Source organism: Octopus bimaculoides, chromosome 16 (assembly GCF_001194135.2).
Source record: "Octopus bimaculoides isolate UCB-OBI-ISO-001 chromosome 16, ASM119413v2, whole genome shotgun sequence".
Lineage (NCBI taxonomy): Eukaryota > Metazoa > Mollusca > Cephalopoda > Octopoda > Octopodidae > Octopus > Octopus bimaculoides.
Genome location: NC_068996.1, coordinates 12,811,936 through 12,815,869, shown reverse-complemented (window position 1 = coordinate 12,815,869; position 3,934 = coordinate 12,811,936). Strand labels below are relative to the sequence as shown.

At 38.8% G+C, this 3,934-nt stretch overlaps 1 protein-coding gene across 2 annotated transcripts in view; it reads left to right on the top strand.

Moving 5' to 3' along the window:
• The window catches only part of LOC106877249 (vitamin K epoxide reductase complex subunit 1-like protein 1), a 20,200-nt gene that overhangs the window by 12,114 nt on the left and 4,152 nt on the right, over positions 1-3,934 (top strand). For both annotated transcript variants that reach the window (XM_014926111.2, XM_052973527.1), the window contains one exon: positions 2,561-2,670. In XM_014926111.2, the coding sequence (XP_014781597.1) occupies positions 2,561-2,670 (110 nt within the window). The remainder of the gene's footprint in view (positions 1-2,560; positions 2,671-3,934) is intronic.

Genomic DNA, 3,934 nt, shown 5'->3' with positions numbered 1-3,934 from the left:
CCAGCATGGCCGCAGTCAAATGACTGAAACAAGTAAATGAATAAAAGAATATATATATATATATATATATATATATATAATTAGAAAGAGCTATTACCTCATTTTGTACAAAAGGCCCTCCCTTTCTCAGACTGAAAGGCAAATTGTACAATGCTTGTGTATGAACAGCAATGTTACGTGGTTGTGAAACCTGAGCTGTAAATAAAGATGACATGTAAGGGCGTGAAAAAAAATGAAGCTTGCCTCCTCCACTGGATGTGTATGTCAGTGTGCATGTGTGACAGAGTGTAAATGTGTTGAGAGAAAAATTGGACATCATAAGAAGCATCTGATGTAGAGTGTAAGAGAGAATATTTTGCTAGTATGTTCATGTGATGTGGATGAATGAGGACAGCTGCATAAAGATGTGTCAATCATTAAATTTTTGGTGGAAGAGGGAGATTCTGGAAAAAGCGGAGAAAAGCAGGGAAAAATGACCTCTGGATGTTGAGTCTCACTGAGGGGATAACAAAGGACCATGATGAGTGATGATTTGTTCTGCTAGTGACGACTCATGCATCCAGGCAAAAATGAGGCCCTGCTCGGTATCATCCCTTACCACCTTATTTTCCACTATACTTTTCTTTCTCCTCTCCTTTCCCCTATACATCCCTTCATTTTGCCAATGGCTGCACACCCACTACTTCTTTTCATTCTGCACTATTAACTCCTCTATTCACCTCTGATTTCTTCTCTGGCACTTTACATCTTTCTCACACCCAACTCCTACACACTTCACTTCATCTCTGTTTTCACCTATTTCCTCCCTGACCCACACCTATTTTCCACTACCTCCCCAACTCTAATAGATATTCATGACTGACTATGCCTCCATCTGTGGTTACCATTCACTGTATTCTCTATCCTTCGACCATTCTTCTTCCATATTCTCTCAGATTTATTACCCACTCATCCTGTCCAATCTCTTGCACTTCCTTTGTTATTTGCAGCTTCCTCTAAATTACAGGTACACATTGACACTTCTTCTCTCTTTTCCAACAGGGGTAACCTTGTATCTCCCCTACAGCAACACACCTGTTCCTGTCCCTCTATTTATACTTTAACCTCTCATTACCTAGCATAAAGCCACCTTCCTCAATACTCCCTCTGAGTTGAGGGAGTCTTGTCTTGTAAGTTGCTTGGTCACCTCACTGGTGCTGGTGTCATGTAAAAAGCACCCAGCAAATTCTGCAAAGTGGTCAGTATTAGAAAGGGCTTTCAGCCATAGAAACCTGTCCAAAACAAACTGTAGAGCTTAACACAGTCTTCTGACTGGCCATCTCCTCTCAAACAGCTCAACCCATGCCAGCATGGAAAATGGATATTAAATGATGATGATGATGGTGGTGGTGGTGGTGGCGGTGGCGGCAGCGGTGGTGGAGGTGGGGGGTATGTGTGTGTTTACATTTGTCTTCAACAAAAGTTGCTCCCTATGAGCAGAGATTTTACTGATGTTTGAGTGTGAATGTCAATTCCATGTCATCCTCAGTAATGTTTGAGCAAGAAACAGTGACATCAATTACTGGTTCCAGTAATTCAGTCGACATGTTATGATTAACAGAATACAGAAATAAAACAAGAAAGGCTTAACAACTGGAGAAGCATCTGGCCATATTAAAACTGCCTCAACAAAGTTTCCTGTAACCCATGCAAAAACAAAATAGACATAACAAGAGCACTCAGAGAACATAAACCTCTGCCTAGGCAACACCAATGTCCTCTCAATGATTAGCTGGAAATGATTTTTAAAATGAGAATATCTGAAATAAACCCAAATGTTCTCACAAACGAGAATACTAAAAATGGACCCAACCACTTTAAAAAATTAAGTAAAAAAACAGGAAAAATAATCCAGAATCCTTGTTTGGTACCTGATTGATCCCAATGGTAGTCATGGAATGTGAAGTTGAGTGTGTGGGCCGTGTCTGTAAAATCATAATACTTCATGTAAAGTAAATATGACAAATAATCCAGAATCTTTGTCCAGTACTGGATCGATCCCATAATCTAATCAGTTTGTGCTGGTCACGAGGCCAAACATTCCTGAAAGTTTCATCCAAATCCATCCTGCAGTCCTTGAGATATCTTATCCATGGACAAACAAAGAAGCAAACAAACATGACCGAAAACAATACCAGCAGTAGCGGCAGCAGTGATGAGGATCATGATGATGCTGGTGATGGTCTTCATGTTGATGGTGACGGTCTTCATGTTGATGGTGACGGTCTTCATGTTGATGGTGACGGTCTTCATGTTGATGGTGACGGTCTTCATGTTGATGGTGACGGTCTTCATGTTGATGGTGACGGTCTTCATGTTGATGGTGACGGTCTTCATGTTGATGGTGACGGTCTTCATGTTGATGGTGACGGTCTTCATGTTGATGGTGACGGTCTTCATGTTGATGGTGATGAGGGTAATGAGGTCAGTGAGATATGTTGTTGTTGTTGTAGTTATAATTTTGTTATTGTTATATTAGTTCACTAATCTGGCAATTCTCATTATCCTCGTTATTTCCCAGATATGGACGAGGTTTTGGGATTGTTGAAGCATTGGTTGGAAAAGAAAACTTCATGAATGTGAGAAACTGTAATCTTGGAATCCTCTTCTATGCTGCACAGATAATCTTGAGTAAGTTCTTTCATACCGTCTTCTTTTATTTAACATGCCAACATACCATCGTTTTTTTTCTTTTTTGACTCACCTTTAGTCCTTTTGTCAAAGCACACTTGTGACCATTTTACCTCAACCTGTAAGCAATATCATCAGCCCAGTCCATTTCCCATCACTCTGTTCTGCAGACATATGTTTTCATATTGACCTATTCTTTTGTTTAGAACAGGGCTGACCAACCTGAGGCCTGTAGGACGCATACAGCCCACAGACTTTTATTTTGTGGCCTGCTTGATACTTTCTTGAAATGGGTTTATTTAAACAAACAGTTTAAAACTTTTACCAAAAATTAAAGATTGTAATGCAAAGTAAAAAAGAAAGATACTACTGTTTTTGCAATGATAATAATATTTTATGTTGAATCAATAATCATTCATTCATTATTGTAATAATAAAACGAGAAAGCAAAATGCTTTCAATTCTGTCAGTATACAAGCGGCCCTCAAAAAACTTTCTGTGATTAAAGTGGCCCGCAATGTAATTCGAGCTGGCCAGGCCTGGTTTAGAATATCATATAATAACTATTGTACCAAACAAGGATGGAATATGAATACATACATACATACATACACACACACACACACACATACATATATATATGTGTGTGTGTACATATTCATATTCCTTGCTTGTTTGGTATATTAGTTTACAGGCAACATTTTGAATATGCATATAAAAGCGCCTATTCAATTATGTCAGCTATTGCCTAATGCTGCCACCTGGTGATATCAGTTTCTTGGGGTCACACCGAGTTGTGCCGATATAATGTAGGATAAATACAGTAATAATAATAATAATAATATAATCCTTGGATGGAATTTTTAAATATCCTAATACTTCACTACGCCTGTAGCAATGCATTGAAATATTTATAAAATTGCATCCATGGATTATTGTTATTATTACTATATATATATATACTTTACTCTTTTACTCTTTTACTTGTTTCAGTCATTTGACTGCGGCCATGCTGGAGCACTGCCTTTAGTCGAACAAATTGACCACAGGACTTATTCTTTGTAAGCCTAGTACTTATTCTATCGGTCTCTTTTGCCGAACCGCTAAGTTACGGGGATGTAAACACACCAGCATCGGTTGTCAAGCGATGTTGGGGGGGGACAAACACAGACACACAAACACGCATACATATATATATATATACATATATACGACGGGTTTCTTTCAGTTTCCGCCTACCAAATCCACTCACAAGGCATTGGTC